Source organism: Cydia splendana, chromosome 1 (genome assembly GCF_910591565.1).
Source record: "Cydia splendana chromosome 1, ilCydSple1.2, whole genome shotgun sequence".
Classification (NCBI taxonomy): Eukaryota; Metazoa; Arthropoda; class Insecta; order Lepidoptera; family Tortricidae; genus Cydia; species Cydia splendana.
In genome coordinates this window covers 27,292,259-27,306,200 of record NC_085960.1, presented here as the reverse complement: position 1 = coordinate 27,306,200, position 13,942 = coordinate 27,292,259, and the positions used below count along the sequence as shown (strand labels likewise).

Genomic DNA, 13,942 nt, shown 5'->3' with positions numbered 1-13,942 from the left:
GGCCCGCAGTCCTACTATTAGGCACTAAATTATTATTTATTAACTTCAATGAACTTTAAATAATGTAGGTATAACCAACCTTCGTTTGTGTGATTTATTTTATTTTTTTACAAAACATGAATCCTATTTTCTAATATTGAAAGTTCACAGCATTATGGTGGGCTGCCAGAAAATGGTTAAGCATACTTACCGTTGTGTTGCTCTTTTGTGTTAAATACCTATTTTGTGGGTACTAAACGCCCACTTGAAAGAGGGAAGACTAGAATTATGGGTCCTACTATGTTAAAAATGTTTAAACAGGAAATTGGTTGCCTACTTAACTATTTCAATATAAACATTTTTCTACTTACCTACTAGGTAAATGATGCCAAACTGACAATTTTATAATGTAAAATAACCTAGAGTTAAGTGAGTATTTGTTGTATGTGATATTTTATGAATATATATAGGTATTGGGTATTGACCTGACTTGTCAAATTAGTTACTTTTTTTCGAAATATTTAAAAGATATGGATCGTTGGCAGATGTTGTGGTTTTGCTGAGAGCATCATGAAATTTGTGAATATAAATCGCCATCGTATGACATAATAGTACTTGAAAATCACACTCCCTTTTTTAAAATATTTATAATTAATCGAAGGCCCAAAAATAAGTTAAAACCGTCGCCGTTATTTTGTGCATTTGGTTTTTTTTTTATTCTTTAAGTACTTTAATTATTTAGAGTACAGTCCGATCCGCTTTTGTTGCGGCCAGCGCCATAATTGTTTAAGTAGGCACTTTTCGAGGCGCGAGAGGCAATACCTACCTACCTAAAGTTAGTAAGTATATTTATATTTTGTAAATACCTACTTACTGACTTGATATTAAACATCAAGAAAACTAAGTATACAGTTTTTAGAAACAACAACACATTACAACATTTTAGAAACAATACATTGATTTTATAGGAGTCTTTAAGTATTAACTTGCTGGCGGAGAGGTAAAGTAAAATTACGTTGATTTTTTAGGTATTTTTTAAATCTGTGTTCAGTCTCATATTTATTTTTTATTCGTGTAAAGGTTACATTTATAAGGATAAATTATAATTAGTTTAATGTGTAGTATTTATAACGATTTCTCTTGTGTTTTGCATTGTTATAGATTTTTTTATACTAAATGTAAATACAAGAAGACTTGCTCATTATTATTTAATAATATATATTTGGTATAAACGATTAGTCGTATTCATAGTGAGTTTTCTTAGCCAGTTTAAAAATTAAATAATTAAAGAAAATAAAAGCAACTTGTTTTTGTTAACCTTTTAACCGCCATAGAATTTTTCATCGAACGTGCTCCTGTCGTCGGCGGTACGAAGTTACACGGAGTACGAAGTATTGTATTTTTATCAGACCGCGGCGAAATGAGCCCGATTTTGTATGTCTACAGCGGTTAAAAGGTTAATTACCTGGTCCTTAATTAACTAATGATTTACTTATATGTTTGTCCATTTATTGGCAATTCTACGACGCAGATTTACATACGAGGGCAACACTAGACGTTTTTCGGATCTTTAAAACTATAATATTAATTAGACTAATATTTTTTTTCTTATTGGGATCTTACTTACACTCTTCCTGACAACGCGTAGAAATTTCCTTTACGATGGAATTTACCTAAAAAGCACAACCACACACGGCTAGTTTTTACTTAATAACCACTTTTTATAAATCTGGAAATATTGGTGCCTTAGCGTTTTTGAATAGCAATGTTGGATTATCCATTGAGATTAAAGTATTCTAGATTACGCATTTTTTAAATGTTCTTGTTTCAGCTTTAAATATTATAGCTTTGCCAAGAAAAATAGAAGTATGTTTGCTAGGACGTGTTAGTACTTACATAGTTTCCGAATTGTTATGCGTGAAGTTTGATGATTTTGGCGAGATATGTTTTATTACCGTACGACTCTGTACGAGACCTGGGAGACATTGGCCAGGTAAAAATTTGAAGTCAAGGGAAGTCTATAAACCAATTGATGTATTAAATTGTCAGTGTTATGTAGGCTGCATATAGGTACTACAGAGTGCATTTAAGGGACTATAACTCACATTGTAAAAGATTCAAGCATGAAGTTTGTGCTATACGGTTAGGTACTATTTAATATAGGTATAATAGCATGAGTTCTATGCTCTGAAATTAGCATCCTCTGGGAAATTGTATCCTTATTGAGTCGTGTTCTGCATCGCGCCCGGGCTGAGTTACATGCAGGTGCCACAAGGGACGTGAATGATTTTAACCGCTCATCCCCCAAGCCAAAAGCTACAGAAAATGTTACATGACTTTAGGACCTTTAGGTCGTTGTCTATTCCAAAAATAAAACATTTGTTTTTATACTTACTTTTATCAGTAGCATAGGTTTATTAAAATAAGTATTTTTTTTGCAAGAACGTCTTTACGAAATGTTATTTGCCAATTCGATGTCTCTAAGCGCCACTTGCACCATCCCACTAACCGTTTAACCGTAAACCCAGTGTCAAATTGTACTGGTAACCATGACTCCGGGGTGTTAGTGGAATGGTGCAAGTGGTGCTAAGGGGTTCTAAACTAGACGCCCTTAATATGGCTGCGCTACCATATTAATGTTGGTTAATTCCATTTCGAAGAGATTTGAAATAATTATAAAACTAACAATTTTAGAAGACTTTATTTTCTTGATTGTAAGTAAATGGCAATTCTTAAGATTTCGTTTAAAATCAAACATTTATGTAAGTATATCATTAAGCATGAAGGCAAGTATCCGTATCACAAAAAAAAACCGGTCAAGTGCGACTCGGACTCGCGTTCCAAGGGTTCCGTACATAAGTCCGACTCCCGCATGACTGCACATTTTCTAATAGGTTTTCCTGTCATCTATAGGTGAAGTACTATATTGTGTATTTTTTTTCAAAATTTTAGGCCAGTAGTTTCAGAAAAAAAGGGGGGGAATGGTCGGACAGACAGACAGACGCACGAGTGATCCTAGGGTTCCATTTTTTTCCTTTTAAGGTACGTAACCCTAAAAAGTATACAACGCTGGGGCTCAACTACCTATAGGTACATACTGTTTACTGATACCTTTGGCATGCCTGCCATGTCGGTGTTTACTTCGACTTCAAACTAAATACCAGAGAAAAAGCAGCTTTGCGGTCGCCGTTGTCTCAAACCGTTATAAAAAAACAAGTCGAACTTGCCTCCTGTTCTTTAGCATTCGGTAATTCACCGGGTTCTAAATTATTTAGACAAATCGAATTCAATACCTATTTTTAAATATTACTTGTATGTAAGTAGAACCACCCCTTCAAGTGGCGGTCAACCCGTGAATGGTCGATGCGAAAACCAGTAAACTGTCATCCACCAGTGAGTGCATGGTTAATGAGGTGAAATGAAATGCGTTTATTTTGCTTAAGATTATGTACAGATAAGTTGGTAGAGTTGGTTGGTGTTGACGTATTTAGAGGTGAAATTAAACACATTTGAGTATAGTTACGCTCTTCTAGCCCCCAAAATTAGGTAGCGAGTTAGAGAAGGATAGCATACCATAAGGAACACAAAAACACTTGGTATAAAATTTGTTGGTGAGGACCATTGATTCGGGAGCGACCGCCTAGTCCGAGGTCAGTCTCGTTTTTAAGAGGTTGTTTTGTAAAAGAAATTGTATCTTAGGTCCCTTTTATTGATTTAATCTTAAAGATTCTTATTGATTTAGTCTTCCTTTGATAATTAAATAGCAATTACCTTCAATAATCAATTAGTTTCATGGTGGTAGTCATTTTTAACAAGGAAGCTGGAAAACTGTCATTCTTCCGGAGTTTGATTAGGCCTGGCCAAATGTATAAACATTAGAATAATTTAATTGTTATATTCAAATAGCCTATATAACGCTGATTCTAACAATATGTGATTTAATATACTTTTAAACATAGAAAAGCTTAAATCGACGATTTTGTAAAATTTTCTTAATCTGCGCTGACCATCACCCACCGGGGCCCCGCCACTTGACTACTTTTCGCGTTTTCGCTGGCGCCGCTTGAAGGGTTAGAACAAATCGAATTCAATACCTATTTTTAAATATTACTTGTATGTAAGTAGAACCAACGCGTTTACCACATAGGGAAGTCAACCGGAACCCCAACTACTAGAAATATATAAGCCTCAAAAGTGATGAAGCCGATCCGATGCACAGAGATCTCCGTGACTATTTCTTACAGTTTTCATTTTAGTGTTTATGTCACCGGGTTATTTCTCAGAGATCATTTAACCGAGGCAAACTTAACTTATTTTTTCTTACATGACTAAAAATAAATAGTACCTATTTACAGTGTAATGAAATGTGTAATATACACTAAATTCGAGCAGCTGTTTTTAATGTTACCTACCTATTTAAGCAATTTTTGAAGTGAAAACTTCTTTAGCGGCGCTGTGCACTTTTTGTGGTGGGAAAAAAATGTTAAACTCGCGAGAGCGTAAGACGTAAGACGCTTCGTCAGACGGACACGTGACCTGATCGAAAAACTTACAATGTCATTGAGTTTTCGCTTCTGCCGGCACCAGGCGTGTCTCACTCCGCGATTTCGTCGCTTTGCTACAGGTAGCTAAAAGTACATCCGTTCGGCCCCAATTTTGGGGTTTGCCATAAGCCGCGCGTGGCGCTGTCGCCACCTAGCGGCCATATCTGTGCTGATCGTAACAGACGCGTTTTGTTAGAGAGTGAGTCTTCTGTACTTAGTACTATTATTTATTCTGTGCCGGCACTCCCGGAGTGCAACCCGTTGTTTTTTTTAACGGCTGTTTTTTTAATACTTTGAGACAACTAGACAAGACAAGACAAGACTGTAGGTAATGTTCTTACAAAATAGTTTAACTTAAAGCACTGAGTATTCTGAATACAATTAAATATCTAATTTCTATGACGACGATTCCTCTTCCGTTTTTTATTGCCAATCCTCCTATTCTTATATCCGTGAATGTGAACGAATTTATTTTCATTGCCCAAAAATTCATCCATCCACTTGTGGTTCGGTTCTTCGACAATATTAAAGTCGTCTCCGTTGTTTATTTCTTCAAAGTTCTCTACGGCCTCATAGTTTTGCGTTTCATCGTGTTCATAATGTTTGTCCTTGTAGCCGTCGTTGGTGTAGATGATTTTTTTGTGGTGATAATAGTTGTCGTTGAAGGCGTTGTTCCGGAGAAGCGTGAAGACGGCGCTGCTGAGCGCCATGTTGTTGAGCATGACCACGCCCATGACCATCATCTTGAGCGCTGGCAACACGAACGGCAAGATGGCCGACATGATGAGTCCCGGTATGAGAAGCAGCGGAACTATCGAGTAGAACCGGCTTCTCAATTTCTTCATCGAGCTATGCGCAGACTCAACGTCATTGTCTGAAACTAAACACGAACATATCATATCGTGTACTTACCTTTTAAAATATCTTCTACAAAAAAGTGCATATTATAAAATATATAAATAAATCATAAATAATTTATTCGTTGCAACCATTACATTCGTTAAAAACATAAGTAATGCTAAAATTAGTTATACTTCAATTATCTTTGAGAAAAGGAAGGTATAGATGGTCAAGCAAATCTTGTCAGTAGAAAAAGGCGCGAAATTCAAATTTTCTATGAGACGATATCCCTTCGCGTCTACATTTTTCAAATTTGCCGCCTTTCGCTACTGACAAGATCTGCTTGACCAACTTTATTTAACTTAGCAGGGACACTGCCGTGCAAGGATTAATATTATCCTCCTTATGTATAAGCTGTGTATAAGTTACTCGTGCTTATAATTTAGCTAATAAAAGATTCTAAAATATGTTCAAAATGTGGAATTTCGAGCATTGTGCGGCTTTCAAAGCATGATCCACGAGGAAAATATGAACTAAGTAAATATAATTTCAAATTTGTGATGAGTTAGCATTAGCATTAAATATCTACATAAATATTCAAAATGTTCATTGAATTAATAAATAATGTATTTTATCGTTTGCCCGCTTAAATGTCTGAAATAAAATAGAAAGCTTAATCTTAAAATAATTAGTAAAAATGTTTTTATGAGAAGATTCCGTCCGATGGTTATATTTGATTAAAAAGACAAGCACGTGGCTACACTACCGTCATGCATAAAAGCCGTTACAGACATTGAAAATAGTACATATGTCGCAGTCGGATCGTATAATCCGCCGTATTACATTACGGCTAGCCGTTTTCAAAAACAGGGGCGTTTTGAAATGCGGCGGTTTAACGATTAGCCGGATTGAATGCGGCTGAATGAGAATCCGCCGGAATGTATTCGGCGCCATACGTTCTTCAACACGGCTAGCCGTAATGTAATACAGCGAGTCATTAGCCGCCGCTTTGACAGTTTTTAGTTCCCATTTTTAACACCCGTGGCGCTACCAGACAAACGCTGGGGTGTCCATCAAATCTGGAGTTCGTCGGACTGTTTCTTTTAAAAAACATTCCTTTCGCAACTTAACTGGACAGAGCCCCGCTTCGCGTGGCTCCTATTTCTGAGCGGTTTGCCCTTCGGGCATCTGAAGCTACCTAACGAACCTAACCTACCTACCTATTGATTTAGTGAGACGTCCGTGAAAACATTACACTTTGGGGAAAAAAGCGTAGGTAGGTAAGTAGGTTAGGTTCGTTAGGTAGCTTCAGATGCCCGAAGGGCAAACGGCCCAGAATCCGTCTATTTAAGTTGTGAAGGAAATGTTTTGGAAAAGAAACAAACACATGTAGTGCGGTGGGACCATGGTAATAATAAATTAAATTGCAAACATTGTCAAACTCCGGTTACGTAGGCGACCGAAAGAACTGGTCACTCTACAATCTAAAATAGTAGTACGATGCGGCTAAACGTAGGCCGCCTTAATGAAGAACGTATCGCAATGACAATCCGGCTAATCGTCGAACCGTCGCATTTCAAAACGCCCCTGTTTTTGAAAACGGCTAGCCGTAATGTAATACGGCGGATTATACGATCCGACTACGACACATACACCATACAACTGCGATTGTAAATACGCAACGAGTGGCGATAAATTTGAAAGGCTGCTATTTAACTGATCACCAGATTTAATAAAATTTAATACCAAAAAAATCTACTTTACCACCCTAAAATAATAAACGATCACCAAAATTATAACACCATTTTAATGTGAAATGATTACCAATTTTATTACATTTTACTATCCTATTAAAGGAAATGACACCAAACTAATCATTATTAACCCAAAAATTGTAAATGATTACCAAATTTCAAACCCCATTTTAATGTGAAATGATAACCAAATTTTTACATCTTGCTATCCTATTAAATAAAATGACACCAAAATAATAATTGTAAACCCAAAAATAGTAAATGACCACCAAAATTTGAACTCCATTTTAATGTAAAATTCTAACCAAATTTTTAAATCTTGCTATCCTATTAAAGCAAATGACTCCAAAATAATCATTGTGAACCCAAAAATAGTAAATGACCACCAAAATTGTAACCACATTTTAATTAAAAATGTGCAAATATTTAATATATCGTTATCCTATTAAATTAATTAATCCACTTCGTCATCTTTTTCTAACCTAACCTAACCCACTTTTCTAGTAACATTTCGTTCAAACCTAACCTAACCCACTTTTCTAGTAGCATTTCTTTTCTGTATGGGTCGCAGTTCAAACCTAACCTAACCCACTTTTCTAGTAGCATTTCGTTTCTGTAAGGGTCGCAGTTAAAACCTAACCTAACTCACTTTTCTAGTAGCATTTCGTTTCTGTATGGGTTGCAGTTCAAACCTAACCTAACCCACTTTTCTAGTAGCATTTCGTTTCTGTATGGGTCGCAGTTCAAACCTAACCTAACCCACTTTTCTAGTAGCATTTCGTTTCTGTAAGGGTCGCAGTTTAAGCCTGACCTAACCCACTTTTCTAGTAGCATTTCTTTTCTGTAAGGGTCGCAGTTCAAACCTAACCTAACCCACTTTTCTAGTAGTATTTCTTTTCTGAAAGAGTCGCAGTTCAAACCTAACCTAACCCACTTTTCTAGTAGCATTTCTTTTCTGTAAGGGTCGCAGAAGTTCAAACCTAACCTAACCCACTATTCTAGTAGCATTTCAGTATGCTACTAGAAGAGTAGGTTAGGTTTGGTAGGTATGCGGTGCGGGGTACGGGGGGTTGAGCGGGAGGGGCTAGTAATTTTGGCATCATTTTACTTTATTTGGTAATATGTATACATTTCTTGGTAATCATAGTGGTTTATTTAGGTGAAAATATCGCATTAATTTGGTCTTCAAGATTTGGTGATCATTAATGATTTTTGGTGATCATTCAATATATTTGGTATTCGAATACAATTTGAAGTGCAGTCGTAATTAAAACGGTGGTACTTTTGTAATTTTAGGCCTTATTTTTTTGGTGTTCAGTAATTTTTTTTGGTAAGCATGATTTTTTTATTTAGGGTACCTAAGTATTTTTTGGTGGTCATTATATTTGTAGCCAATTTGAAACACGACACGACCGAATGGAGAATTACCTCTATTCGCACATTTACCTATCATACAACGTTTTACAGTACATGTGGCCCTTAAAATTTTCGACTTAGTCACCTAATGTGCCAATTAACGCACTAGTTTGGTAAGGTAGCACCATATGTAGGTACCTACTATTATAATACTCAAATTTTAAGGGCCATGTGTACTGTAAAACGTTGTACGAATAGGTAGTACGCAACTCGTGTCGAATTAAAACACTCTCTTCAGTAGTATTTTAATTTATCGCCACTCGTTGCGAATTTACTATTTTTCGCACTTCTGTCGTAAAGTATTACATTTGGAATTTACTTATTGTGCGAGAATAGGTACGATATGAACAATCGAATGAGTTCTCGGATATCATGACAGTTGTTATGTGTGGTGGAGCACTAAGGCCCAGTTGCACCAACCACATTTAACAGACTGATTAACGTCAAACAGCTGTGGAATATGAAATTTCCCATACTAATAAATTTAACGATCGTTTTAACGGTGACAGACGATTTGGTGCAATCGACCCTAAGATATATAATTATATTATACAGAGACTGATTTTAGAATAGGTGGTGATACAAGATATTAATACTATTTAATACACGACTACTCATTACTGTGAGCAACTTTTGTTATGAGAGAAACTCTGAAATCGCAAAAAAAGATCAGGTGTTCCATATTAAAATTCAATTCGATAATTGTACAGAGACCAGGGTTTTTTGTGATTTCTGAGTTACTGCTACAGTGAAAGTTGATCACAGCACGTACAATCGAGTATGTACTCGATTGTACGTGCTGTGATCAACTTTCAACATATGTATGTTATTATACATATAAGTATCCTGTATTACCTTGTATTATTAATGGTTATTTTATTATACGGTCACTTTAATCTCGTGACAAATCTGAATACAATAAAGTGACATTCAAATGCATATAAGGTTTACTCGGCTAATTCCGAATGTCGAAAACTGTCGGATAATTCCGAAAAGAGACTTTTATTATGATGGAATTAAGGGTGATTTTCATCTGAATTTCGGAATTATCCGACAGTTTTCGACATTCGGAATTAGCCGAGTAAACCTTAGGTCAGTCTTAGAGCATTTAGTAACTGGCGATGTCATCGCTGTCATTTTCTTTACGAAACAGTCTGTTGATTTTTGCGGGGGAGGGGACGTCAAATGCAGGGCCGGATTAACCCTAAGTCAAAGTAGGCAACTGCCTAGGGGCCCCGCCTCGGCTAGGGGGCCCCGGCGGCTCAGCGCGCACCAAATAAAATTTTGTTCCATAGGGTCAAAATTCATAAGTAATTTTTTTATTCTTAAAATAATGAGTATACTTTGTTATTGCTTTTTTTTCGATCAATTCTTTAAATTAATGAAATACTGTAATAAAATTGAAGCAATACGTTACAGTTTACGGGGCGTATTCTGCGTACCTGTTGTAAAGTTGTAATAATAGGGGATTTCAGGAAAAATGGTTCACTTTTATTCGAACAACCAACAACTTTCGTGTTATTTCGACTCAGAATCACGAGGACTATTGATTAAAACCAAGAAAAAGAAAGAAGACGAACGTGTCCCCAGTTTTTCATAGGAATGCTCGACCTTCAGCTTCACTTTTTACCTCAATTTACCATTGGTTTGTGTTTCACATCTCCTCTACTTCAGCTTAGCCTTTGGCCTCGCTGCGGCCTGCAGTCTCGCTTTTTAATACAATGGACATTGGTTCGTGTTTGTGCTCTGAACTATTTATCCTGAAGTCTGATGAAGCACGGCTTTGACTTCGCATGAAAGCTCGCCTCACTGGGGCACTTCGGACTTTTAGGCCCAGATGAAGATCGATACCCAGCCTTTTAACACGCTTTCACAATTTGCGATATATTGTTAACAAAAAATTTCGCGCTCGCTGCGCTCGCGTTTATTTTTGGTTCTTTAGTTGACCCTGTATCGTCTACATGTTAGCTTGACTAGTGAATGAATAGAGTTAGACCAAGAAAAGTCTGCAATTATTTTGATAGCATACGCAGTGCAAGTGTTATTTATACGTCATAATTTCATAGAAGTTTTGACGTTTAAAATAACACTTAAACTGCGAGCGTGCTATCAAAATTGTTGCAGGCTTATCTTGGTCTAACTCTAGTAATTTAAGTAATTTTAACATATGGAAATTATTTATTATTAGGTTGATTCTAATCATGTGGCTCGGCGTTTGGTCTTATGGTCGGACAATTGCTGTTCAGCCTCGCAAAATATTAACTATTGAGAAAATCAACTTTGCAGAACTGAGCTTAGCCGTTACCCTCGCTTAAAATTTGCCATTAGAGGTAGATAGGCAAGTGACGCTGAAGCTCACATCTTTGGTATTGCACTGGGAATTGGCCTTGAGCCTAAAGGGCTCTCCCCACACTTGACGCGACGCGGAAGCGGCAAAAACCGATAGAATAAAGCTTTATGTCCACGCAATAAGAGCGAAAAGAACATCGTTCGATTTGGATCGGCTCGGCCTACGCCTGAAAATTGAAATTAAAAACGCAAACTTAAACTTTCCCTGTACTAAATATGCTGTGTGCAGAATTGACTGTAGGGGGCCCCGAGCCTCGCACTGCCTAGGGGCCCCGACATGCTTAATCCGGCCCTGGTCAAATGTATTGCTATTTCTACTTACATGATTTGTACGTAACGTACAAATAGCCATGTCAGTCCATACAAAATTTTGCACAATTGTGCAAGTTTTTCGGCAGAGGGGTAAGCTCTTAATGGCCACTCCAGTTATTAAATGCTCTAAGAGGTCAATTAATGAACCACTTTAATTAATTAATGTAAGGTGGGGTAAGACTATCACCGGGGCAAGACAAACACTTGTATGGAATCCTCATAATGTTTGTCTTGCCCCGAGCAAAATATAGTATTTTATACAATCGTGATATAATAGAGTTTTGCAGTCGAGTACCGTGTTTAGGCAACGAAACTTGCTGAGTTGCCTAAGTAAGGTACGAGATTGAAAAGCTTGATTATATCACTATTGTATACAATACTTTTTCTACTAGTCAACAAAAATAATACTTTAAACTAGTAAAATCATACAAACAAACCAAACCAAAAGTATACTGAGCTAAGATTAGCGAGCAGCCGCGATACCTTCATACTGGTACGCGACCCGGCCGCCGCGCCCCGGGCCCTACGGCGGGCTGGTCAACGACACCTTCTCGTAACTCATGACTCTCATGAGGCCCTGGTACTTGCTCCGCGCTAAATTAAATTTTTAGACAGTTGTTTTCTCGATTTTGGCCACCGTAGCCTATGGAGACTAACAAGCAACACTAAGTGGTTTTCGTAGTCTATGGATGTTGCTATATTAAGGGTGTCACGTGCGTTTCTGACTTATGAACCAATTGTTTCTACTATACAACCTAAAATAATTAATTTGAGCTATGGTTTTGTTTCGTCCTCTTGATCGCGGCGAGCTGTGATTGGTCAATTTCATTATAGTTGACTAAACTGTATCGAAATGAATATTATAGTTGAGTTGGGAGTACATTAAAAATACCCAATTGCAGTTTGGTATAAGAAATCTTAATTTAAGAATTACAGTCGACTAGTAGAAAAAACTATTTATAGCCCACCTTATCTTACCTTATGTAATAAATTTTCGAAAGCGTCATGATTATTCATGGCCTAAGATAATTTTTAAGTAATCGTTTCCGATGGCGATTATAGCTCATACAGAATAAATTATAATTAAATATATAAAACAGAAAGTCACGATTTAACATAAACAACATATTCTATTTATAAACCATGGTCAAAACTGCATTGATAAAATGGAAAGTAACCTTTTGTGCTATTATATAGGATCGAGGTTCGCTTTCCATTATAGTGACCGATTTTAGACCGATTTCGAAACTCGAACGAAACTGCAATTAAATTATTAGCGTAGGCACGCGTAGCTAACTTGCCGCGTGCGTTAATGTAGTGTGCATTAATAAACGCGTCTAAGTACTGTGATTGGATAAAATTGCACCTAAATCAATTGAATTACAAATAAGTAACTAATTCAATCATTCAAATATATACAGTTGTAGTGAACGTTATAATATAATTATATCCTTTAATAATCATACCAATAAATTCGTTGTAAATATCTGAGAGCACACTAATCTGAATAAATATGTTTTTGTTAATGTTTGTGTAAGTAATATGCCATCCGGTATTTTTTTTTTCAATTAAAAAACTTTTGTAGAATTTAATACCTACAGGATAAATGCGTATTATGTATTTAGAATCAGCTGGTCATCTGAATTAGGTAATCATTGTTAGTCGTATTTTTTCTGATATTTATACCACGTATGTTATACAGGTACTTAAAAGCTTAAAATGAATTTGATATAACTCTTACCTGAATAGACATCCACATTGAGAGCCCCGTTTTCCCTAGAGTTCAGCTGTAACGAGTACCCAGAACCTACGTTTAACTTCAGCGATCTAAACTGAAGCAACTTTTCCGCGCCATCACACAGTTCTGAATAAATCTGGCCGTCGGAGGTATTAGCGTATTTCTGCCATGGAAACCTCTCGACGTCCTCTGTTAGGTTGAATGTTTGTTCCTTGTTGTTGAGTAGGTGTTCGGCGGCGTTTGAAGCGCGCCAGGCGCTCAGTGCGCTCAGGCATTTCCCGGGGCCAAGTGCTTGGCCGCATGTCACTAGTTTTCCGACCGGCGTGCCTTCGATACGCAGCGCGGCGAGTACCTCGGGCGGCACGCCGAGCGCGCGAGCGCACACCGGCCACAAGGCGAGTGTGAGAATGGCAACGAAAGCGCGCATCGCCGTGGACTGAACCGCAAGATAACTCGGTCGCTCGTACTACTCACACCACTTGGAAGGGACTTTTTGCCGGTCGGGCCACTGACATTCTGTTATGTATCGAGCAGTATGCACCTGTTCAGAAAGACTTTCGCAGATATGCCTAATTTAAGATTTTAACTTGACTCTGTCCGTGTTGTGTACTCTATTTTACTTTATATGTACCTACTACCGTCTGTATTCAACTATTAGATTAGGTTATCTATTTATTTATTTTCAAAGAAGCTCATGATGGTCAAAAACACGTCATATTAATTTGAAAATTTCATTGAAGGTGAACTGAAAGCCTGTAACTCGTCATAATGGCAGTATTTGTAGGCAACAAACGGGATCATTAGTTGAACGCATCAGAATAATAAACTAGGTACCCTATTTAATAGCCGACTTGGTACTTGGTACCCCACCAATTGTTGGCAACTTTATTTTAAGTCGCAGTGAAAACAAATAAACAAACTATTGAGAAGAACCTGTTAAAGAATGGAAGCGTTCGATTAGTAACAAGTAGGTAACTACTCATAGCGTAGTTTAACCTAAATTTATCGAT

The 13,942-nt window shown here is 37.0% G+C and overlaps 1 protein-coding gene across 1 annotated transcript; it reads right to left on the bottom strand.

Annotated features, from left to right (window-relative positions):
- Positions 1-4,847: 4,847 nt before the first annotated feature.
- Positions 4,848-13,486, bottom strand: LOC134802587 (uncharacterized). The gene is made up of 2 exons (XM_063775255.1): positions 12,936-13,486; positions 4,848-5,403 (listed from the first exon to the last, which is right to left on the bottom strand). Exons 1-2 carry the CDS (start codon positions 13,357-13,359, stop codon positions 4,913-4,915), a joined length of 915 nt encoding a protein of 304 aa, XP_063631325.1. The 5' UTR covers positions 13,360-13,486; the 3' UTR covers positions 4,848-4,912.
- Positions 13,487-13,942: the final 456 nt, after the last annotated feature.